Source organism: Aspergillus oryzae, chromosome 7 (genome assembly GCF_000184455.2).
Source record: "Aspergillus oryzae RIB40 DNA, chromosome 7".
Lineage (NCBI taxonomy): Eukaryota > Fungi > Ascomycota > Eurotiomycetes > Eurotiales > Aspergillaceae > Aspergillus > Aspergillus oryzae.
This window is the reverse complement of record NC_036441.1, coordinates 501,019-524,616: the sequence shown is the minus strand read 5'-3', so window position 1 is coordinate 524,616 and position 23,598 is coordinate 501,019. Positions and strand designations below refer to the sequence as shown.

Here is a 23,598-nt window from a genome sequence, read left to right as displayed (position 1 = left end):
TTTTGTTCGCTTCTCTTTTCTAGATTTAGACCATACCTAGACCATCTGTCTATCGTTTAGATTCTCCTCTCCTACCGTTATGAGTTACGATATAGCATAATCAAATTTCAATATCGATTCAACTTATCTTTATTGTCAATTACACTAGAAGCGCTGTCATTATGATCATAAGGTGATCCGGATTACTAAACATACTGTCAAACTATACAATATCTCTCTGAGAGCGACAATGCTCTTAAGAATCTCTCATGGTATGTGCTAGGTCAATAGCCTCACAATAGTAGAGCTCGCAGGGCTCGTACCATGGAAGTGGGTGTTCGCCGATCTGCACGGCTAAGGACCCTAAAAGCCCCATATTATGGACTCAGCATTGACAGGAAGCTCCAGGTTTCTCAATGTCAAATTCGTGGTTATTATGTCTGCGAGTGACTACAATTTTATTTATTTATTATTATTATGTTTTGAATTATTTTTTGACTTTTCTCAGAGGTGTTGTCCGCTTGGCCACTTCGGGTCGGCCTCGTCAAACTTTTCCTCGGTTTCTTCCTTCACATCCTCTTGAATATATATTCCCGAGCGACGAGAGACAACGACAACAAATATTGAAGTCAAAGAAACTGGCGCGTAATTGAATGTACAAAATTGCCTTTATCTATTGGAACTCTTGCGTTTCCAAAGGCGACCAACTTATTGACGAAAATACTGAAATCTGTGTAGAGAGTATGATTGAGAGTATTTTTGAGTTTTAACAAACTTTTGATAATTTTAGATTCTAGAATTGATCCTCTATAATCTAACTTTTCTGGAAAAAGATACTTTGTATAAATTATAAATACAGTAATCAAGTCTCAATAAATCGATATTTCTGAACCTAGATATTCCTATGTAGATGTTTTGTCCTGTGTTCGATTAGAATCAATCCCAAAGAATTGGTTGGATCGGAAATAACGAATCATCAGTGCCTAAATCAAAGAACTGTGTTGTCAACAAAGAAACCCCATGAACCAGGGGTAATTCTGCTAAATAAATGAAACACTTTCTTTCTTTTGAATTTCGATCTCAACTTAGGTTTTATTAATCGGTGTTTCAGATGGTATACCGAACTACAGCCTCTCTACAAAGAAGAAAAATCATACTAGTAAAACTTGCATTACTAGAGATATAATATCAGAAAAGTATATGTATGTCAGAACTCAAAATGTATATCCATGTACATAAGATCTCAGAAGAAAAACGCCATGATTCCCATTAACGTGTCGTAACCGAAGGATATTATTTCCCGCTTCAATCATGGTATAGTGTAACATAGTATTTCGTACCAAAAATAGCGACGGTTCTAGCATGTTATTCGTGGTTCGTTTACAGAGCAGCCATGACACCCAGGACACCGGCGACACCGGCGACACCGGCACCGAAGCTGAAAGGAGTGGGCATGGCACCTGCACCGTCGCTGCTGGTGGAGGAGGCACTGCCAGCTGAGGAGGAAGAGGAAGAGGAAGAAGAAGTACCGGTGGTGGAGGTGCTTGTGGCAGTGGTGGTCTCGGTTCCGCTGGCGGAGGTGGTAGAGACGAGGCCGGTGGAAGTGGGCTGGCCGTTGGTGCCGGTCAGGGTGGTCAGGCTGTCGCTCAGCTTGGAGCTGGCCTCGGATGCGATGGAGGAGGCCCTGCTCTGGGCGTCGGAAGCGACGGAGGAGCCCCAGCTCTCTGCGCTGGAGGCGGCGGCGCCCGCGGCAGAGGTGATGGATGAGGCAGCGCCGGGGACACCGGTCTCAGCGGCGGAAGCGATGGAGGTGGCAGCGCTGGCAATGTCGGAGGCGATGCTCTGGCCGCCGTTCACAGCGGTCTGGGCGATACCTTCCGCCTGGGAGACGAGGTTGTCGATCTGGGGAGCAGCCAGGGCGGAGGTGGCGACGAGCAGGGTGGTGAGAAGAGTCAACTGCATTTTGAAGGAGTTGTGTATAGAATGTAGATGGTTTTTTGAGGAGTGTGGAGGTAGAAGTATGGAAGTGATTGATATCTTCTGAGATGGAAGAAGGTAATCCACAGATTAGATTGGTGATTGATGAACTGAATAATTTTCCGTAAAATCTGGAGAGTACTAGGCTCCTTAAATATTCTCTGCTCTGCCCTGTATTGATGATAGAATTGGATCGGCATAACAAGTCGCAGTTACGGCTCCAGTGGCAATGCACTAGAATGGAGACCACAGCCACGAATCACCGCGGACTTGGTCGCCCGACTTACGTTTCACAGTAAAGTGTGCTTGGATCCACGGCTCCACAGCCGTTTTCCGGAGGCTTCCATGTGGGATTGAAAGAGGTTGCTCGTTCTCCCCATCTGGTGATGTCTTGGTCGGAAGGTGTAGTATCTCTTGACTTCAAGCACGCCAAATTGTACGATGAGGTCATGATACACGTCACTTTAGACTACTATCCAGGACGAAGAGCTGTCTAGGACACTCTAGCACACTTTTAGCACGGAGAGTAGTCTCGCTCGAGGCCGCAAGTTGCGTTGCCAAGGCCACAACTCCCCTGTCCTGACCCACAGCACACTTTGCCATATTTCTATGAATAGCCTCGATTTCCCTCAAAAACCAGTCTCGCCCCAGGACCACTGCTCTAGGCTGCCATCGAATGATAGGACGATCGTCCGTCAGTCCCGGTTTTTGTGGATTTGGCATTTGTCCAGTCGACGTGGTGGATATTGCGATCCAGTCCTGATTGCCGTACAGGATGACGTTGATAGTCTTGGCTGCTTTGGCTTCATTTCCCCCAGAGAGCTAATTGGGCGATTTTGACGGAATCCTGCGTCTTGTAAGGTTTGTTGGGATGAGCCCTGTCGGGACTTTGGTCTTGAGAGTTTTCTCGGTTATGGTGGCGACGTGGCGGTGCCCTTGAAGGAGGCTTATGGCGGTGCAGATTATGTCAGCTTGTGTCGGCTTTATCCGCTTCGTAAAATGCATAAAATTACCAAAAATAAGGCCATTGCCTCGGTGGCTTTGCCTTTCGGTAGAATTCCGCTTGGCATCCAACATCCTGCCTTACAAGGATTCGCCGAGGCCAATGACGTGCGTGTCTCGTTAGACATGAACCGTAGAACTGCTTCTTGGAACTGCCACTCCGCGCGGCCTATTGTGGGAGGCCTCCGTGGTTCAGTTACACAGCAGAGCATCGAAAAGATTGGGTACCAACGATCCAGAACTCTCGTCGCAGCAACTGTATCAGAACAAACTTTAGGCTCCAGATTAAGATGGTGATGAGATGATCGCTTTCGATGGAGTCTATAGCAAACAGCCTTTTGCGATAGGTTTATAACAGTATGATAGATATGAATTCGCTGGTAGTGGTGGTCTTACCCTGCTTTAACTCTTTACCACTGTTTTCACTGTCTTACATCATCACAGGCTATAGTCGAAAGCTTCATAAGGAGTAAATATATCATAAATATTCATACATACAGGGAGAACACAGTTCTGAGCATAGCAATTCATAAAAGGCCAGCCACTCGAATACCTGACTCCCTTGATATGACTCTCCAATCCCACAGTGGCATCCTATATCCTCACTGGCTAGAGCGTTACCAAGTTAAATTGCTGCTTGTCCCGCTCTTCATATAAACATAAAAGAGACAGCCTCAAAGTATTCAGCCAAGCCAGGCTCACGCGCATACCATAGAAGGATGCCTTAGATGCGCTGACCCTTGCCTTTTTCGCATCGGAGGTAACCGTGATCATTCCACAGCTCTTGATCTTGAGCGCAATCATTAGAAGAAGCACTTGTATGTGACATGGAAAAGAAACTCACCGAGTAGAAAGATGGTCCGACCATTTCCCGGCTTTCGTTGACATATGCACTCGAGCAATGTAGGTCCCAAAAGCTTACACTTGGAACAAGTCGCATCATCAGCTTTCTTGGGATTGACACTATCTTTAGTTAGCTAGGACACCTTTGAAGACGGTCTAGAACGTATATTAACAGCAAGGGGATACGTACTTATTTCCTCCAGCTGATAGAGAAGAGTAACAATAGCTTAAATCTAATTTGGAAGTAATTTCGGTCCCATTGCCGGCCGCGCACGTTGCAATCAGTTCATGCATATCATCTTTCTTCCCGTCGAGCTTCACGTCTTTGCAGGAGCGAATAAAATCCCCTTTCGGTTTATTAAGTTCTGCAAGTCTAAGGGCAGCTACTGAGTTAACTGCAGAGACATCTTGAGGCGGAGGCACATCCAGGGTTGCCAAAGGCAGAACGAGGAAGGGTAGAAGTAGACGCATAGCTTCAGGTGAACTGATAGTGGTAAGCTTGATGATAGGTATACACCTAAAGGATATCTATAGGGCCTATTTATATTATTCTTCATTTTATTGCTTTTGAGCGGGCATTGTGTCTGGTGATTGTCTTGAATCCATTTTTTCTGATATTCTGCACTCCCAGTGAAGAGTGTTCCTTTGTAAATCTATATCACGATGCCCCGTCATTGTTGGTCAACCCGGGCAACACCACGCGGGCACTGGACAAAAGGTGTGCACCAAAAGTTGTTGCCCTGGTTCGTTTAGCGAATGACCCTATCGGCGATCCACCACATGATACATGACTGGTGTTTCTACTTTTGGGGCATATCTTTATAAGGCTGTACCTTGAATCTAAATCTCTGACAATAGCAATTTCCTCTCGGAGTCCGTACATGTCTTGCTAGTACACGATCGGTACAACACTTGGCTTGCCGTAGCCGGTCACCGTCGGTCCAGGCAAGGTGGCTATCGTATTACCCTGTGCCAAGTCGCATGCATCCAACAATCTTGGCAAAGACATCCAGCGACGCTGTGATACATTACTACGACACTTCCACCGCAATGTCTCTGTCTGGCTGATATGACTGGCTCATATATCCTTGACCGCATCTCTCAAAGACGACGTCTAAGACACTGTCCGGAATTGAAAAAATTCGCGTATCCGCAGTGATCGCTCTCCATGTATCAAATGGACCAAAGCCCGCTCGGGAAGGTTGCATGAGGGGATGAGTTTCAGGGAGACGGGAGAGCTGCAACAATAGCTGCTTGATGCATGGGGCAGTGGGCCAAGGATATGCATTACCTTAAAGTGGTATGAGTCTAGCCCGACTCGTGCAATGGTTTGATGTCAGTGTAGCTGATGTTTTCTGTGTATCCCTATCTTTCAGCGACGTCGGGGCTAGACCATCCCGTGATCAGATCTTACCCTACGTCATGAAGAATCCGAAATTGATACTTAACTGTGGGACAAGCCGACAATGAGTTTTGGGAGACTTATGCATCTGTGATGATGAAAACAGGCCTCATAGCTACTGATAACACTTGTTTTGTACAGCTTAAATTAGACTGGGCTTATCTATCGAGACCTCCGTAGAGACGGTGTCGAGAAATAGAATACCAGAACTAACTGCATGTGCGGCGTGCTCTAGTTGTGAGCCTGTGTAAAAAAATACCTGTTGTACCAGTCTATGTTTTATTTATAACCTTCTAATTCCGGGAGATAATCCGACTGTCGGACAAATGTGCGTCCTTTCAGCGTAGCAGACTTCTTTGATGCCTTGTAACCTTTTAATCCTTTACACACAGGAATGGAAGAAACATCACATTACAACATGCCAGTCTACCAGTTCATTGATGAAGATGAGTATCTCGAACCATGACACCCCGGTGTGGACGGCTTCCTCTAGGAGAAGGGTGTGTCAAACGGGTATGAGATACGATTACCTGACCATGAAAGCAAACGAACACTCGACTATCAAGGTGACTGCCTCTTTATCCCACCCTGTTTGATGGCGAGTCTGACCTGATTATTGTCAATAAGGAGAACACATCGCCGACGCGCACCTCACACAGAAAACCTTTGAGAACGACAACCTGGACTGTTTGATAAGTGCCGATACCAGGCTGGTCAGCCCCTGGTAGAGGAACAAAGAACCCCTTTCCACGTGCAAATGTTCTTATTGAATGAGTCTGGCATTTCAGCACCCTGATCGATTTTCTTAGATGCGGAAAATAGCAAGACTGCCTCCTATACCCGTGACGAAAAGGTTCACCCGACTGATACCGGCAAAGGTGATGCACGGATCAATGGACTTGATCTTTGAGAGGTGTCTATACATAATGAACACAGTACTCTGACATCAAACTACCGTTTCCTTGAGACAACGAGCGATTGCTAATCGAACGACGAACCAGTATCAGTACAAAAATGAGCTATACAAGGGGTGTTTGGAGTCCCCTCCTTGATCGCCATACTCAAAGAATTTTCTCAGATTACATCGGAAATGAATTAAAATATCTGTGTTTTGGATGGCGACAAAGAAAAAGAGGTGTAAGTAACTTTCCTTGGGATGTGCAGTCAGGAAGGTCTATATAGCCTGGGTAAGTTGCCTTCTGGGCTCTACAACATACGATCATCTCCTGAACATACCCTACTTCACTTGTCAACACTTCACGTCCTTGAAACTATGGCAGGGTCATCTAATCCAAGGGAGCCAGCAAGATTCAAATTCTTAGAAGTTTTTATTCCACTTCCGAAGGAATATCATACATTTTATGATAAGCTCGAACAGATGAAAGATCGCCTTACCGCGCACAAAAGTCAACTTGACCAAACTACTCCATTGAACCCCGGATATTACGATTTATATTTTAAGGTCATTGAGGACGAGAACGACGAGACCCTTGAATTAATACGTAAACTCGAAGCTCGGAAAAAGAAGCAGAACATTGGTGAGATTATTAGGATATGTGTTCCAGAAGACGTCCGGGTCGACTGGGACGGAATGACGCCGGCCCAGGAGAAACCAGAAGATGGTCGCAAATATGTGAGATACCAGAACCTTTGGTATAACGAAGGCTTTTTGACTTGCTATAATGCTGTCATGCTTATGGTAAATGGCTTGCTCGAGGATGCGGTGAGGATGCAAGAAGCAGAAGTACGGCGTCGGCTTCAGAATCCGAATCCTTATTGCCCTCCTCAAGAACCTGAGTGGAATTTTTTCATAAAAGAAGAAAGCGACGACGGTCACACATAAGGTAAGGTAATTAGAGGTATGCCCTTAGTATGTGATAGTCTGGTACTATTGGGGTTTGGGTCAATGAGTCGTTGGGCTGAGTGCTGTTCGGGGGCTCTTCATGCTAAACATGAGTTCGAGTAAAATCTTGAGGGTTTAGGACAAAACAGAAAACGACATAAAAAGTTGAAAATAAAAGAGCCTATACCAAAGCATAGGCAAATTGGATAATTGTGTGCACTGTAAAATTTGTAGATGTTATGTAGCTTTAATTTCTAAGGTTGACATGAAAAAATAGGTGTATCTGTTCTTAGATCGTGATAGGGGCAGAACCCATGGCTAGATATGTATCACTGTACTTGACCAGTCCCAGAGAAGCACTATTCCTTATGATTCTGGAGATTGAAGAGCTATTAAGTCTACTGGATTTCTTGATTTCTGAAAGTGGGTGACGGGCAGGTGAAACCCACGATGGATTGCGCTTATTATTTCTAAAGCCCGCCTGACCCACCTTAGATACAACTCTACCTCTGGATAGGTAGAGCTGTACTTTTTTGTAGACGGGGTCAGGCAAGTAATGGTGACCAAGTCGCCTATAGGGTAATGCTGCAGAACGGTTTGACTCTAGAAAGATGTCTAAACTGAAATTGTGGTGTAGTTCCAGCCAATTGATTGTGTAGAGTAGGTTCAAGATAAGTTAGGATTTTCCCGTCCCGGCCACGAGTGGGTTTGGCTGACACCCAGTTTACTCAACCAGGTTAGGATTAACCATATTATAAGTGTCCCTGCCAAACAAGAGCGGGTCCAGAGTAGCGTTGTCCAACGAGGCAGGGTAGTATCCAACAACACTATCCGAGGGGGATTGTGAACTAGCTTCTTAGCATACACATTATAATGGGGAATCGTAAGGTGTCCTGACACATAAGTATTTCGGTGTCTCTGAAATAAGAATTATTTCCTCAACATAATACCCAGGCGCGTCGTGTACCTTACCTTGTGAGGCCAGATTTACGCCAATTTTCCACGAAGTTCCATCGTGGGCCTATGTTATATGCTCGACGAGCCCCGCGCTATCTTCAGAAATAAGGTTACACTGCAAAGCCCCTCAGCCTCGTTTTGTCCTGTTTTTGTGGAGAGCCTCCTTTGATTCTGTTCAACATGTCCTATGCCACCGAGCACGGCGAATATCGACTCGGAGCGGACGTAGGAGGCACATTCACCGATATATGCGCATTTACGCCCGACGGACAAATCGCAAGAGCCAAAGTACCGACTACAGTTGAGGACCAAAGCATCGGTATCAAGAATGGCATCCAGAAAGTTCGCCAGCAACTCAAAGACCGCTACTCCTGGGACGGAAAGTTTCAATTCATCCACCATGGCACAACAACCGCCACAAACGCCGTTCTACAAGGCAAAGGCGCACGGACCGGCCTCATCGTCACTGCAGGTCATAAGGATATTTTGGCCGTTCGTCGCTCCCAAATCCCCGGTGGCCTCGGTGCCTGGTTACATTACACTCCTCCGGAGCCGATCGTGCCACTGGAGCGTGTGCTTCAATGCCAAGAGCGCATGTCCGTGAATGGCGAATCGGTTATTGCTGTGAATAAGGATGCGCTGCGTGCTGAGTTGAAGGCATGGGGGAAAGACCGACCGGAGGCTGTGGCGGTCTCGCTACTCAACTCTCATTGCAACAATGAGCATGAATTGTTGGTAGCGGATATCGTGCGTGAAGAGCTTGGATCGGATATCCCTATCATCTGCTCTGGCGATGTCCTTCGTGAGGTCGGGGAGTATGAACGGACAGTGACGACTTGTACCAATGCTCTCGTTAAGCCGATTGTTCAGAGCTACCTCGGCAACCTTCGGGACCTACTCGCAGAGGATGGAAATACAATTCGTATCCTTAAGTCGGACGGTGGTCTGACTAGTTTGGACCTGGCTGGCGAGCTTCCGGTCAACATCCTGATGTCTGGCCCAGCAGGAGGAGTCCAAGGTGTTGCGGACGTTGTGACACGCAACACGCCGTACAAAAATCTTATCACGTTCGATATGGGTGGTACATCAACAGACTGCGCTTTGATCTACCAAGGAAAGCCTCGCCTCCGTCGCGAGACAGTAGTGGGTGACCTAACTGTTCGCTCGCCCGCTGTGGACATTCGTACAGTCGGAGCTGGAGGTGGTTCTATTGCCAAGTATATGGGAATCACTGAAACAATGAGAGTCGGACCAGAGAGTGCAGGTGCAAGTCCCGGACCGGCCTGTTATCGCAAAGGGGGTATTGAAGCCACCGTTACCGACGCAAATCTCGTCCTCGGATACCTCCCCGAAAAGCTACTGGGAGGTGAATTCACACTGGATGTCGAGGCCGCGGTCGCTGCTGTTGACACCATTGCTTCCCAAATGAAGCTCACCGTCACACAGACGGCTGAAGATATCATAAACCTCGTGAACGAGACCATGTATGGAGCGTTGCGTTTAGTGTCTGTTGAACAGGGTTATGATCCTAAAGATTTTGCCCTCGTTGCGTTTGGTGGTGCAGGTCCGCTTCATGCAAACGCGGTCGGAAAGCTTCTCGGAGCATGGCCAGTCATCGTCCCTCCGTCTCCCGGTACCCTATGTGCGCTGGGCGATGCTACTACCCGGTTGAGCCATTCCCAGTCATCGTCATACATTCATTTGCTCTCTATGACATTGCCCTCGGAGGTGAAAGCCCGATTTGATGAACTCAAAACGGCATGCAGGGCAACTATGGAAAGCTCCAACGGCGGTCATCCTATGGAGCTCAATATTAGCTACCACGTGGACCTCAGGTACAAGGGCCAGGCATTGAACTTGACAGTGGACCTGCATAGCGAGGACCTATCCCTGGACCATGAGCCCTGGAAGGCACTGTTACAGGCAAAGTTCGATCAGTTGCATGAACAACAATTCAAATACTGTCTTCCAAACTTTGAACTGGAGCTTATGCGACTCGAGGTCGTCGCTGTTGACGCCTCCCCGAGCATTGAGCTCCCTCGACTGAACGACGTTACGTCTAATAAGCCACCAGCTGAGGCAATGGTAACCAAGAAAGATATCGTCATTGAGGGCAAGACTCTGGAGGCTACACTCTGGGATCGTGAAAAGATTAGCTACCAGGGCGTACGTGTTCAGGGCCCTTGCATTATTACTGAAATGGACAGCAACACTCTGATCCTTCCTGGTTGCTACGGAGAGATAGACGCTATAGGCAACATTCTGATACGCCCAGATGGAGACCAACAGAGAGAGCAGCCAAAGGGCCAAACGGCCGAAGAGGCTGAAGAAACAGTTCGATCCACCCCATTGATCCCAACGCTTGTGGCATCTGCTTTGGCCTCCATCCGAAGTGAGATGGACACACTAATGCTCCGTTGTAGCATGTCGCCAGCAATCCGTGAGCAACAGGATGAGTTCAATGTGATAACCACGGCAGATGGAAAGATGCTTGTTGGCCAGTTTGGTAGCTTTATCACCCAATTCCTTAAAGCTTGGAGAGAACCTATACATGAAGGCGATGTTTTCATCACTAATGACACCTACATGATTGAGGGAGCAGTTACACACTTGAACGATGTTATTGTTCTTTTGCCCATCTTTTTTGAGGGTAGTCTGATCGGATGGGCGTCGCAGTTCGGCCATCTAACTGATGTAGGGGGTATGGTCCCAGGAAGCATGTCTATCAACGCTACATCCATCTTCGATGACGGAGTCCAGATCCCCCTCATCAAGCTCTACTCCAAGGGGGTCATGAATACAGATCTGGTTGAACTACTCTGCCGCAACTCGCGTCAAACAGACTGGTACCGGTCAGATCTGATGGCAATCATTGCCGCCTGTCGAACTGCCTCCAGCCGCGTTTGTGAGCTAGCTACGCGGTTTGGATCTCAGATCTACCTCGCCGCGTGCTCAGAGCTACTTCTTCGTAATCGTACAGGAATGGCTAAGATTATCGAGACAGACTTTGATGATAAGCCATGCACGTTCACTGATTTCGTGGACGATGATGGCCATGGAGTTGGCCCATGGGCCCTTACCTGCACGATGAAGAAGATCGAAGGAAACCGGCTGTTGTTCGATTGGAGCGGAACATCCCCTCAGAGCGAGCATAGTATCAACTTCTACCTGTCAGAAACGATGTTCAAGATGTTCATCGGTTACTACATGATTGCCGCTGCTGCACCTGGCACCGTGATCAACGACGGGTTCCATGATCTCATCGACATCTATATCCCCGAGGGAAGCGTGCTGAAGCCGGTTAGACCAGCAGCTATCTCTTGCCGTACACATCTTCTGGGCAGAACAATGGACGTGATGCAGGCACTCATCGGCAAGAAGAATAAGCTATACGCAGCGGCAGCTGGCTTCAGTCACTCGCCGCATTTCTTCTACTCCGGATACAAGCCTGACGGCGAGTGGTACCAGTTATACCAGATTGGATTCGGTGGAGTGCCAGCTCGGAATGCAGGCGATGGACTCGACTGCCATTGCCTCTTTCCGGCAATCAAGTCCATCCCTACAGAAAGCATTGAACTGAACTACCCCCTGCGCATCGAAGCCAACGAGAGTGTCCCAGATAGTGGAGGGCCGGGCTACTACCGTGGTGGTAACGCGCAACGCACGCTCTATCGGTTCTTGTGTCGCGGCGAGTTCAGTCTGCATGATGACCGCTGGTTTACAAAGCCATGGGGAATTCGAGGTGGCAAACCAGGCTCCCGTTCGCGGAAGATCTTGTACCGATTCTCGAAGTCTCGAGAAAACCCCCCCGTTGAGATACTCCCCTCAAAATGCGACCACATTCGCGTTGACCCCGATGACCTGCTCGAATGGGTGACATGGGGTGGCGGCGGACTGGGAGATCCACTGACTCGACCCGCGGAGAAAGTCGCCTTGGAGATTCGCCGGAAGCTGGTGACTATCGATGGGGCTCGGAATAACTATGGAGTAGTAGTCGACCCTGATGATCTTAGTGTATGCGAAGAGGAGACTGTGGCTTTGAGGAAGAGTATGAAGGATGCTCGGGATACGCAAGGCCAGGTACCGGAATACGACCGAGGCGGCTCTATGGAGGAATTGAGAGACTCGTGTTTGAGAGAGACTGGACTTCCTGCTCCAAGCCCACAATGGGAGCTGGATCCATATGGACCCCATGTGCGGCTCCCGTACGTTAGGGACTGGTTTACGCGGATGAAGGAGGTGAAAGGATGGGAGTTGAACTAATGTAGCCATGGCGCTTTACATAGATATCTGATACAATAGGGTACTAGTCTGTGTTGTTGAAGTAACAAACTTGCTCTCTTCTTACGTGAATACAGAGTTTCACTGGTAGACTCCATATATAGAAATAGAAAATGTCAAAGTGTTAAATCCACAGATCATTGAGCGTTGACCAGTTTAGCCGGTAAAAAAGCGTTAGAGACCATAATAGTTATTCTCAACCATTTTATGGCACACCCATCAATTGCTTAGGCGCGAGGGAAAGTATCAACTACATAGCCTATGTTCCTGATGCTGGGGACGATAGATAGGACACATTACCAACCTCGAATTGACCTGACTCGGTTTGAGGAACATCCTGCCTCCACAACAAGCCAAGCCACTTACGAATTTCAGTAGACTATGAGAAATAATCATAGTCCATGCTTCGGGTGATCTTGCTCCGAATTATGCGGGGGAGATGCTTGGCAGGAGAAAGTGATGCTTCCTCCGGAATCCGGTGGATATACTCCGTACTTCCCCTTTCCAGAACTGCCCGCCGGGCATCCTGAAAGCTGTCGCTAGGGAAATAATGCAATTTCACCACGGAAAGTTAAAGCACATAATGGCCACCAATGATGTCACTTCGTTGAGCGTTGTGTAGACTCTTGTTCGCTCGCTTCCTGGGAGCGGATCTCGCTATCCTTCTGACCCGAAACTAGCCCGAGTCTGTTGGCAATCGTACATGTAATGTCCTAACCTGCTAATGCATGGTCGCAATGGGAAATTATACTAGGTTCTTGGCCTCTGTCTAGCTCCGCATTGAGGTTCTATGCTGGGTATATAAGACGATGAAATTTACCCTGTGTCTCAAATAAACCGACTACGAGTCGAAACCCCTTGTTGTGTTGGTGGGATACTCTCTCCATTGCTTCCACCATGCGACGGCCATCTCTCTGGGTCGCTCTTGGAGCACTAGCCAGTGAGGTCCTCTCACGGCCAATGGATAGCAGGTCATCCGATACTGTCAAGGTGCACTGGGTCGGCGATGCTCCGGAATATCATGCTGGAACAACCTTCGGCCTTCCGTGGCCCCAGGGAAAGTACAGAACCAACGACACGCAATTCTCAATTTCCGGTCCATCGAATGAGCAAATTCCGCTACAGTCTTGGGTAACAGGCTACTGGCGCGATGGCTCAATCAAATGGACTGGGCACGCGATTCCACCGCTTGACACCATTGATAGCGAATATCGCGTCAGCGCCTCGGCTTCGCGCCGACCGGCTTCCAACCATTCCGACACACCATCGGGATTGAAAGTGACCACTAAAGCCGATGAGATCACGGTTAATACGGGTAAATTGACGGCCTCGTTCCCGAAACAAGGAAATGTCATTGTGGGTTCTATCACAACATCGAGTGGGAAGGTTGTTGGCGAAAATGGAAAGCTTGTGCTCCATACCCAGTCTGGAGTGGCGGAGGATGTTTCGGCTAGGGCTAAGTCCTCTATCAACTACTTCAATTTCCAAAGCAATATTGAGAATGTTACCGTGAGCAAGGATAACGCCGTTCGTACTTTGGTCACGGTGAATGGAAAACACCAGACATCCGGTAGTGGTGATCATGATGACTGGTTCCCATTCGTTCTACGCTTTTATTTCTATGCCAATTCGGACTCTATCAGAGTCGTGCACAGTATTGTCTTCGACGGAAAGCCAGAGGAAGACTTCATAACTGGCCTTGGCATCCAGTTCGAGGTCCCCCTCGAAGGCGAGGAGCTGTATAACCGGCACATCCGATTACCCGGTGTGGATGGAGGTTATCTCCACGAAGCCGTTCAAGGAATCACAGGCTTGCGTCGTGACCCCGGTGAAGAAGTTCGCTCAGCGCAATATGAAGGCAAAGTTACCCCCAACATCAGTACTTGGGATGAGAGAGTTTCGTCTCGCATGCAGTGGATTCCTGTCTGGAACGATTACAAGTTGAGCCAATTGTCGCCTGACGGATTTACCCTCAAGAAAAGGACCAAGCCTGGCCAGGCATGGATTAACATTCCGGGCGGTACGCGATCTTCCGGACTTGCTTATCTTGGTGGTGCCACGCAAGGTGGACTTGCCATTGGCCTGCGTGATTTTTGGAAGAGGTACCCTTCAGGGTTGGATATCACCGATGCGGGTGCCAACAAGGGCCAGATCACGCTGTGGTTGTATAGCCCTGAGGCCGCACCGTTGGATCTTAGACCTTTCCACGATGGACTGGGACAAGATACCTACGAAAAACAAACTGACGCGCTCGAAATCACGTATGAGGATTATGAGCCTGGATTCAACACGCCTTATGGCATCGCCAGAACCAGTGAGATCTTCCTGCACGCGTTTGATGCCACTCCCGAGAGCGATAACCTGGCCCTCTTGGGCAAGTATATCAATGAGCCTCCAGTTCTGGTCCCCGAGCCCGAGTACATCAAGGACACTAAGGCAGCTGGTTCCTACTGGGCACTACCAGACACGTCAAATGAGAAGTCTTCGACAATCGAAAACCACTTGGATTTCCTGGCGAAGTTCTACCAAGGCCAGATTGAGGACCGTCGCTGGTATGGCTTCTTGGACTATGGTGATATCATGCATACCTACGATGAAGACAGACATACTTGGCGCTATGACGTTGGTGGTTACGCATGGGACAACTCCGAGCTATCCCCAGACTTGTTCTTCTGGCAGTACTTCCTGCGGACCGGACGTGCAGATGTTTACCGGTTTGCGGAGGCATTGACTCGTCATACTGGTGAGGTAGATGTGTATCACATTGGTGACTGGAAAGGTCTCGGAACTCGACATGGCGTTCAGCATTTCGCTGATAGCGCCAAGCAAGTTCGTATCGCTCAGCCTCTGTATAGGAAATACTTTTATTACTTGTCCGGCGGCGATGAGCGAGTTGGTGAACTCTTGGAAGAAGCGATTGACGCTGACAAGACATACGGAATCTTGGATCCGCAGAGGAAGGTCAGGACGGATGGCTGGACACCGGAGCCAGGCAAACCCGTTGCATTCTCCCTTGGAACGGATTGGGCTGGTCTCGCTGCTGGTTGGCTGATTGAATGGGAGCGTCGTGGGCCTCGCTGGCAAGAAGCCAGGAGCAAGCTGACTGGTACGGCGAGAGGAATCTCCAGTCTCAAGAATGGTTTCGTTACGGGATCGGGATTGTATGCTATCAGCAACGGGACACTGCTCCCACCCCCGACTGATCCCAACAACGAGGGTATTGTATCTATCTCCCACTTGAACGCTGTGTTCGGCATGCCGGAGGTTGTTTCAGAGTTGCTCGAGTATTGGGGTGATGATGCACCAGACGGTCTGGAGAGTGCCTGGCTTGATTACTGTTACTACTATGGCGCAACATCGGCAGAGCAGAAGGCGCGCTATGGTAAGTCGTTCAGCGGGATCAGTCTGATCCAGGGCCACTCGCGCTTGACGGCGTACTATGCGAAGCACAGCAACAACGTGACGGTGGCTGAGCGAGCATGGAAGGAATTTTATAACAATACTGACGGCTTTACTGCCGATGAGTCTTGGGTTTCAGAACGTGTCAATGGAAGCGCTGTCCTCATCCCAGTTGACGAAGCTACATGGATATCCACGAACGCTGTTGCACAGTATGGCTTGGCTGCTATTCAAGACTTGGCCCTGGCTGGAGATGCCCTGACACAGTCTCCTTATGGCGCTTAGTAGACTACGCTGTTGCCACTAACAAACAGAATAAAGAGGAGGCAGAAGATGACTGACAAAGGTCAAAGATTTTGCGCTGTGGGACAAGCTTTTAGTTGTGATTCACAGATTTTCGTTCATTACCTTTCTTATGTGTGGGATTCAGGCGTTCTGGGCCAATTCTGCCTCACGGCGAGGCACCTGCATAGTAGCTACACATTCAATAGTTAGGCTTTAACAGGGTAATACAATTTTGCTTGATTGATTGATCGATCGACTACGCTAGTGCCTCAAATAGAAGGACCAATCACTGGTTCATAACATATGCCTAATATGTATTTCTTCGTAGCCGACGCGATATATAGATTACATACTCTCTAATTTGTTATAACCGCACGGAAGTAGATGAGTAAACAATTTCCTAAGATAGTTACGAAGTCCATGATTCCGGAATATTAAATTGACACTAGAAGAGTCCTGGGCCTCGCACTCTAAGGGGTAAAGACATATTTAGAGATCTATCCCGACCGTAATAAGAGAAGATAATACAAAACTCAGGCGCCGAATATGTTAGCCTGAGTTAAACCAAGCTTCTCCATAACATAGTTATAGTTGCCCTCCGACGCTCGGGTCTTCGGATGATCTGGACCCAGCGTCTTTCGATTTATATCATAAGCTGCTTTCAATAAGGGGTAAGCATCGTCTAGTCTGTCCGCCTTAACATACGCCACCGCGAGATTGTTCATGGTGCCCACCGTCTCCGGACTTTCTTCACCCAGGTTCCGGCGCGATAGATCCAGAGCCCGCTCCAGCAAGGTTAATGCTTTCTGTTGTCCATCGGCCGTCCCAAATGCCTGGTACGTTGACGCTAGGTTTATCGAACACCGAAGGGTAGTCTCACTCCCTTCGCCCAGACTGTTTGTCGCAAGCTCAAGCGCTTCCTCCTGGTACCTCGCAGCTTTCTCCACCTGACCTAACTCGCGACAGTCAACACCAAGCAGATCCATAGCCATGATTGTTTCAAAGTGGTCTCGACCAAGTGTCTTTACCCGGAGCTCGAGCGTCTTCTCATGCAACCTGGCAGCATCACCAAACCGACACTGCTGGTGATAGCTATTCGCCAAATTATTCATACTCGTCTGAGTCGCTCGGGAATCCTCCCCCTCCACTTTCATAAATATGTCCAAAGCTTGCTCCTCGAGATGAAACGCCTCATCGAACCTAGCAAGACCTTTCAAATCCAGCGCAATATTATTCAATGCCTTAGCAGTCTCGGTGTGATCCGGTCCAGAGACTCTCAGGCGGGTAGCATGCACTTCACGGTCTATCTGCTCGGCTTCCTGATACTCGCCGTGCTTGCGGAGATTGTAGGCCAGAATTGCTTTTGTTTCTAGCGTATCCTCGTGGTCGGGTCCTTGCTGCTGCTCTGAGAGCTGTACGGCCTGGTCCAGCTTTCCGCGCGCCTCGACCCATCTGTTCTCCTCTAGTAGAGCGTCACTTTCCGCTATTAGGCTTTGTAACGTTGGCCTGACGTCTTCCATTTCGTTTGGCGGAGATGTAGGGCTTGGTGAGCTACTCGATTTTGATCTGCTGCAACAACAGCCCATCGTCGGACTTGAAGATCAAGGCTGGAGGTGATGATGGTCTGGATAGAGACCAGTGAGCGCTACCCTCGGAGACAAGGATGAAATGTAAGTGAGTTATACGAAGAGAAACTATTGGATATCTTTCTAGCTCTCCCGATGGTATGTTGATATCTCTCCAGGCAGCATAGAGGCCCTCTCCGACAAAGCTAATATATGCTGTGAATGTGAGAATGCAACAGAGACAGAAAAGAAATAAAGAAGGACGAACGGATCAAGCCCCAAGGAGCTTCTCTTTAAATAGTAAGAAAAAAGAACAACCTAAGACTTTCATCAATGATCAGCTCGTACAGAATATGCTTGGCAAGGATGCGCCACCAATAAAATCAGTCGATCTAAATCTCCCATTAAAGGGGTTCCGCGGAATTATGAGATTAGTTACGTGGAATACGAGAACTAGGACTCGTTCTGTGGACCCATCATACGAAAATGGTTAAAATGGTAAGATAAAGTTGAAGATCTTCTTTCGTTCTGCTTTTGGCTGTTCCTTGGAAGCATAGCAAGGTTCTTTTAGTAAAGATAATCAATTGACTACCGTATTCGGTAGTTCAAACGCTCCATTCAGCGATTTAGTTAGCTGTATCTTCAAACTTTTAAACTATTGCGTGGGCGTTTGCTGAGATTCCCGGCCGAACCATTCCATTGCTTAATGGAATCAATAATTAGGTTCACATTTCGAATGATCTAGACTAGTTAACTCTAACTTAAATCCTGCGTAGCTGATTTGTTACGCTTCTGCTTTACTATCACTTAACTTCCCATCAGGTAAACCTTCTGCTGGATGAAAGTAAAGATATTCGGGGAACCTATTCCAGAATCGCTGGCGGCAAGGACGCTGCAGAAGGTAACTACTTGATAAAGAATGAAATTGGGGGACAACGATATAGTTATTTAGTGTATATAATGCTATTAGAACGTTCCACAACCTTGGGTATCATGAATTACCTTTGTTTGTCGACGTTCGTAAGGTTATACCAATTGTTTATAACCGGGAGCCCTAAACGTAACAAAACCAATTCAATGACGCATTGAAGCTGTGATAGACTATAAGCATATATAAGAACAAGGAGAAGAAAGCAAGAATGTTCTACTAAGTTGTACAATGCTATGCAAAGCTACAGATGCAATAAACTAAACATCGCTTGGGTTAATCATAGGAAGACTGATATGTACATTCCGACTAGTGAGAGGACTACTTTACTATACAGTAAAATGCACTCAGTGTATGAAACAATCAAGGTATTCTTCCCTTATCTTCCAATTGACGCATTCCACGGGGAGAAACTCTGCACAACATTTTTTACTTCTCGGGGTTATCAGGCAATATACGGACTCTTAGATTCACAGGGTGGTTGGCCCAAGGTTGATTGTACAATGAACGGACAGCTTCGGGGAATCTACTTGAGCTAACCTCAGCTAAGCCCTTTGAGTACAGACCAGGTTATAATATATCTCCGAAAGATTCAGGATTTTTCTAAGGAGCGACTGTAGTAAGTAACATCGTTCCATCCATCAAATCAACTCAGTCATGACAACCCCATCTCGATCTACCCAATCCACGTCTTCACATGTCATTCTTGCTCTCCATCGAGTCAGACCTTAGCACAGCTGTCTCCGTTCTTTCCACAGATGACCTATACCCTCGTCAGTAATGATTAACCCATGTCCTCTATACCACACTAGACACTTACATCGTAGCCCTCGTTAATGCATTGGTACTTGGTACAGTCTCCCCACATGCAATCGAGCGGGCAATCGGCTTCACCCAACGCAACATAGTTACTGCACATGGGGCTACCGCAAATACGCGCCTCCAGGCGTTCCGGGAGTGCGCTGGCCGTGGCGGTCACGGCGGCAAGGAGGACGGCGTAGATGAACTTCATCTTGAAGGAAGAATTGGTGGTTTGTAAGTTTGTGTAAAGAAAATTGACTAATTGTGTGATTGGCTGATTGGAACTGTGTTTTGTTGATGTTGCTATAGATGAGATGAATGTCGTGCTCAGGGGAGAAAGTCTCCCTTATATAGATTTCTGGAGACGCAGATGTCTCTTAACCGATGCGTAAGTCTAGCATGGCTTGCGCAGATTACAGAGAGCATGACTATCAACTGTCGTATAAGGTCATCGACTATCGTGTTCGACCAGATGGTGCGCCTGATAGACAGTATAACCTCAACCTGTTGTAGAGTGCCCAGCTCGTAGTATGACGATCATGTCTGGTAAAGGAGATATCCAACATGCGTGAGCAATCTAATGCATCCGATAGGCATACGCAGTATAGCCCCAACCTGCTGTATAGTGCCCAGCCCATGGCATGACGATCATATCCGATGAAAGGTGATATGCAGCGCTGTGTGAGCAACCTAATGGATCCGATAGGCATACGCAGTATAGTCCGCACGCTGTGCTGTCTTGGCAAGTACCATGATAGTCGGGATGAGATAGTACGTAACAAGAGGACAGACCGCTTGAGTTGCTTCTCAGTATGCACACACAATCGTGAGTTTTCAGCAATAACCAGCACAATACCAAGTAGTTAAGGTCGAGTTCAGACGCAGGCATGGCTCCTGGCTCATGTCCACGCTTCTGTCTCCAAAGGAATGTCTCCAGTTGGTTCGGAAAGGAATAAACTCTATACGCGCGTCGCGGCTCTGAGCCATGGTGATCACTTTGTATGGACAGCGCTTGGCAATCAGGCGCCCGATCGAAGCCAGGGACGAGAACTCGCACGCTACTGACAAGATTCAAGACTCCACTCCTCCATTTCGCATCCGGCAAGCTGGTTGCACATCAATTTGCTTTGAGCTATGGTTGGTCCGGTCGGAACAAGTCAATGACCAATGATTGCCTTTAGAATCTTCCATGCACCTGCATAGCCATGATAGATAACCGTCGAGGAAGGCTCTACAGCATCACTCGCTCGACGATCATCTCAGTCTGCAGAGACAATTGTACCAGTGGGTTATGCGAAGAGAAGCGAATCGGCTTCTCTCTTCCTAGAATGGTAATGATGCTCGGAAGCAGTTACCAACCAAGGGCTTGGCATGAGGCTGTGAGGAGAAGATGCCAATCATCCTACAAGGAATATTCTCTTCAGGCATGAGTGACGCAGGAAGCCGGAAGTTGCTCAATGCCGTGTATATGCGACAGTAACTGATCTCTACACAATGGCAGTGAGATAGGCGGTGCCCTCGTCGCAACATGAAACCATTTTTGATGCCTGAACTCTCCGAACCTTCTACCACTGGCCAATAATTCCACAGCAGGCTGTTGGATATAACGAAACGAGAAGGCTCATAGTGTCAGTGTGTAAGGCAGTAAGGTAGTAGGGGAGTATTGGTAGGCATCAGTGTGGTCCATTGTTTTCAAGGAAAGGTCCAGTTGGTATTCGGGGGTAAGGTGCCGGGCGCCTTTGCCACGAGAGCCATCGACTTACTCCATGATCCGAACTATTGAACGGTGAAGACCATCTTCCTTAAATTTCGTCCTTGATTAATTTGCCCTAACAAAATACGTTATTGAGTCGACCAGACAGGAATGGTTTACCAAGTGAACTTTGCTAGAACCCAAACTGGAATCTTTATTGTCATGTTGTATCAATGAGTGCTTGCACCGACCCTAGTTCCACGATCAACTAATCTCCAAAATTACAGGTGCTATCAGAATATGCCAGAAGGAGGCCACCTCTGCAAAGCTCCCCTAACACCTAATTATAAGCAGCAAGTGCCTTCTCAAAAGCAGCGGCAATCTGATCGTTCAGCAATGGCGCAACCGAGGCATACGGCTCCGCCAGCTTAGCAACAACAGCCTGCCCCAAGTCCGCCGACAAGTCCTTCTCCTGTTGCAAGTTCCACTTGACCAAGAATGAGACGGACCCGATGCCGAGGAGCCCTGTGTCGAACTGAGGTTTCTTGGAGACAATGTTATTGAGAGTTGAAGAGATCTTGGGTTGCAGATCAATAAAAGCAGCGGCAACCTTATTGGACTCATCGCCGGTGAAGTTTTGGGAATCTTCAGTGGTCGAGATGGCATCTTTCAGGGCGTGGCTGAGTTGGATGGACTGGAACTCAATCTTCAGGGCTGTTCCGGTTCCGAGCACTCCGCCTTGGTAACCCGTGACTGTGGTATTTAGGGTCGTCATTTTGTCAGCGATCTCTGCCACAGCATCTACTACGCCTGCGGCATCGCGTTTGAAGAGTTCGGTGGGTGCTGATGTTGCCGTTGTCAGGAGCCCGGCGGCCAAGACCAGGAGACGGTGGAAGTGCATGTTGACCAATGGGAGGATCGGCTTAGGTCAAAGTAAGGAGAGTGAGACCAAGGTGAAAGAGGAGATTAGGAGAAGATACACCAAGGTATGGTTCAGCACAAGCTTTGGATCCTGATTAACTGTGGAAGACACAATGCCGCCGTGGAGAATTCCCACATTATATGCTCGAACACTTCAAAGCCCCGGGTTTCTGCTAGTCTTTAGCCTGAAAAGCCCATCTCCCTGTTTAATCTTAATCTCTCAACCAGGCTTGCTGGCTAGATCCTGGGGTTTTCCCAATGGGGCAATTGATGGTATTCCAATTAATTGTACCCCGCAAAATACATGATTAGCGCGGAATCGCGGCCAGGGTTCACCACGAATCAACGGAGTCCTTCTCGTATAAAGCACATGTCACCACCGGCATCCCGAGGCATTCAGAGATCAACTTGGGTGATTCCTCAAAAAGTCCACATGTGTTGGGCTTCACCACTGATGTAATTCTAAGACATGCAGGAATCCCCAGCCAACCTGAGATTGAGTTCCAAACTCAATTCTAGGGCTAACAGTGCAGGGTCACAGATACGGGCCACGATTTCATCCCCCCGAACTATTGCGTAGCACTAGCCATACCCTGGTCGGACGCCGTCGGAAATGAAGGACTTGAATCCTGGTCTTTCTGCTTGAATTGCATTTGACGGTCCCCAAGTAATGACGAAGTCCTTCGCTCTTCGAGGAGTCACCTACACCGAAGAATCCCGTCAGACGAAAATGATCAGTACAAGTTTCACTAATATATACAGTCCTGCTCGGATTGTATTGCCCTTGCATTAGTCTCATGGACTGTTCAAGGTGCCGAGGCCATGTCAGCTGCTTTGATCAATTCTGCAGCGGTCAACATGGCGCTTCTGAACGCAGCGAAATGCCATCCCCTGAAGGCAAGATTCAGGAAGCCCGAAGGCCGCCTTATCGCCTTCCAACCACTAATAAAGCTGCCCTATTTCCATTTCAGGTTTTGCTAACCTTGGTATTCGATGTCAAATCGCTGAGATATTTCGTCACACACCATTGACTTTGATCGGGGTATTTGAAGCGAGGATCGACTATACAACCCTGGCATTTCTTTGCGCCAATCGACTAGTGTAGAACTCCCCCTCTCCCACTAAGTAGCCATAGCATGAGATGTGATTAACTTATACCTACTTGACATTCAAGATCACTGATAAAGGCGTGGAAGAGGTACAAAAGAAATAAAAGGAAAGAAAAGAAAGAAAAAGAACCAACCACGGAAAAGGCGTATTAGAGATGAGGCGGCACAGTGCACAAGAACCGGTGTATAATCTCTAAGCTCTACGGGTGATCATAATGGGGAATTAGGCCCGACTGGAGGAGCATCACCTATAGTAAAATCGATTTGCCATTGAATTAAGTCCACAAAGAAAGTACCTTGCATTTATAGAGCTTCACAGTCCGGACACTCAAATAACATTTGGCATCACTGGAGGGTTTGTTATGAGCTTAAGGTGTCCCATAGTACTAATACGAATATGCCTGGTCAAGCTTCCCTGTTTCCATGTCTTGTTCCTGGTTCCTAATTGTTCAAAATGATTATATACAAAATCCACGTTACTAGTTATGTTATCTGCTGATGTTATTCACCTTTTCCGCCACCACGACTTGTAGGGCCTGTCTGCTCTGTGCACCGCCTCCGTTATATGTACATCGTACCTGTGCTTCTCAAAATTCCACCAGAGCGCCCAGCC

The 23,598-nt window shown here is 47.9% G+C and overlaps 6 protein-coding genes across 6 annotated transcripts; 2 read left to right on the top strand and 4 right to left on the bottom strand.

Moving 5' to 3' along the window:
• Positions 1–1,359: 1,359 nt before the first annotated feature.
• Positions 1,360–1,941, bottom strand: AO090011000201 (putative GPI anchored protein; the record flags this gene model as incomplete). The annotated part of the gene is made up of 1 exon (XM_001825821.3): positions 1,360–1,941. The coding sequence occupies one exon, from the start codon at positions 1,939–1,941 to the stop codon at positions 1,360–1,362; it is 582 nt and encodes a 193-aa protein (XP_001825873.1).
• A 1,366-nt stretch (positions 1,942–3,307) lies between these two features.
• AO090011000200 (uncharacterized protein) lies at positions 3,308–4,272 on the bottom strand (the record flags this gene model as incomplete). The annotated part of the gene is made up of 2 exons (XM_023232838.1): positions 3,308–3,374; positions 3,992–4,272. The coding sequence occupies 2 exons, from the start codon at positions 4,270–4,272 to the stop codon at positions 3,308–3,310; spliced, it is 348 nt and encodes a 115-aa protein (XP_023093406.1).
• Positions 4,273–6,476: 2,204 nt separating this feature from the next.
• AO090011000199 (uncharacterized protein) lies at positions 6,477–7,046 on the top strand (the record flags this gene model as incomplete). Its single annotated transcript, XM_001825819.1, has 1 exon — positions 6,477–7,046. One exon carries the CDS (start codon positions 6,477–6,479, stop codon positions 7,044–7,046), a length of 570 nt encoding a protein of 189 aa, XP_001825871.1.
• A 6,135-nt stretch (positions 7,047–13,181) lies between these two features.
• Positions 13,182–15,968, top strand: AO090011000198 (uncharacterized protein; the record flags this gene model as incomplete). The annotated part of the gene is made up of 1 exon (XM_023232837.1): positions 13,182–15,968. The coding sequence occupies one exon, from the start codon at positions 13,182–13,184 to the stop codon at positions 15,966–15,968; it is 2,787 nt and encodes a 928-aa protein (XP_023093405.1).
• Positions 15,969–16,501: 533 nt separating this feature from the next.
• On the bottom strand, positions 16,502–17,554 carry AO090011000197 (TPR domain protein; the record flags this gene model as incomplete). The annotated part of the gene is made up of 2 exons (XM_023232836.1): positions 16,502–17,060; positions 17,169–17,554. The coding sequence occupies 2 exons, from the start codon at positions 17,552–17,554 to the stop codon at positions 16,502–16,504; spliced, it is 945 nt and encodes a 314-aa protein (XP_023093404.1).
• A 3,694-nt stretch (positions 17,555–21,248) lies between these two features.
• AO090011000195 (cell wall mannoprotein 1 family protein) lies at positions 21,249–21,856 on the bottom strand (the record flags this gene model as incomplete). The annotated part of the gene is made up of 2 exons (XM_023232835.1): positions 21,249–21,288; positions 21,372–21,856. 2 exons carry the CDS (start codon positions 21,854–21,856, stop codon positions 21,249–21,251), a joined length of 525 nt encoding a protein of 174 aa, XP_023093403.1.
• Between the last annotated feature and the right edge of the window lie 1,742 nt (positions 21,857–23,598).